Source organism: Beauveria bassiana (genome assembly GCF_000280675.1).
Source record: "Beauveria bassiana ARSEF 2860 unplaced genomic scaffold BBA_S00011, whole genome shotgun sequence".
NCBI classification, from domain to species: Eukaryota; Fungi; Ascomycota; class Sordariomycetes; order Hypocreales; family Cordycipitaceae; genus Beauveria; species Beauveria bassiana.
The window spans coordinates 362,828-364,010 of record NW_007930846.1 but is presented as its reverse complement, the minus strand read 5'-3'; the positions used below and the strand labels follow the sequence as shown (position 1 = coordinate 364,010).

Sequence of the window (1,183 nt, the reverse complement as noted above, 5' to 3'; positions counted from 1 at the left end):
AAAAAAAGAAAAGAAAAGACTTACCGAGGGCAAAAACATCATGATATAAAAATAATGCTTCGACTCCTCATACGGATATCCCAACCTCTCAATCGCCTCTCTCGACACCAAGCTCCTCGACACCTCTGTCCACGTATCCCGCGGCGCCACCGCCTTCGGCCTCGACCGCGACCTGTGCCTCCTCCTCGTCCGCCTCTGCTCAATATCAATCTCCGTATCCCGATCCACCACCGCCACGCTCAGCCTCCGCTCCCTGCTCGTCGCATCCTCCGCCGTCGTCGTCACATTCTTCAAAATCGGCGCCGGCATCGGCGCCACCACCGCACCGCCACCGTCCTCCTCGAGGAACCTTGTCCGCCGCTCACCGCCGTACCGGCTCCACGTCGTCTCCGTGCGTCCTCCGCCCGCGCCGTCCATGCGCACCCGCTCCGTGCCCGGCGGCACGTCCATTAGCTCCCAGCGACGCGTAGCCCCGCCGCGCGCCTCGCCCATGCGTCCGCGGGCGTCGATGCGGCTGGTAATGTAGTCGCCCTCGTCCGCCGAGGGCCGGCCCATCATGGAGCGCGCGCGGCGGGGGGGCCGCGCCTCGTCGTAGATTGCCACAATGTCGTCGTCGTGGTAGTGCTGGTGCCGGGAGCGACTGCGCGAGCGCGAGCGCGTCGTCGTCTTGCGAATGTCGACGTCAGTGTGATGCTTGTCGAGATGAATGTCAATGTCCGTCTCACGGACATCATCGTGCGTGCGGTGCCGCGGCTGCGGAGGTGGCGGCGGGCTCGGCTGCCGGGCTCGAATGACACCTGTTTTTGACACATTATCAAAATCAGCCATTTTTCCCACACACCTAACCATACCAAATCTTCCATCTCGCGGGCAAACATACCGTGATCAATGTCCGTATAATGCGTAATCACCTCTCGCTCAATTGTCGGCGCCTTAATCACCTGCGGCGGCAAGGGCGGCGGCGGCGGCGGCGACGGCGACGGCGACCTCTCTGGCGACCTCCCCCTCTCTCTCTCTATGATGCGGATATGGTCCCTATCCACCTCGCTCTCGCTCTCGCTCTCCTCGGAGCGCTCATCCCTGCGCACCCTCCTCTCCACGAACCGCACCGCCGGCGGGCTCGCCCTCGGCGGCCGTCGCACGGGGCTCACCGTGCGTTCCGTCTCCACGATCCTCGTACGGG

At 63.8% G+C, this 1,183-nt stretch overlaps 1 protein-coding gene across 1 annotated transcript in view; it reads right to left on the bottom strand.

The window, feature by feature from the left end:
* The window catches only part of BBA_04752 (glutamic acid rich protein), a gene marked incomplete at both ends in the record, with an annotated part of 1,292 nt that extends 464 nt beyond the window's left edge, over nt 1-828 (bottom strand). Inside the window, one exon of the mRNA XM_008599849.1 lies at nt 25-828. Within this exon, the coding sequence (XP_008598071.1) occupies nt 25-828 (804 nt within the window). The remainder of the gene's footprint in view (nt 1-24) is intronic.
* Between the last annotated feature and the right edge of the window lie 355 nt (nt 829-1,183).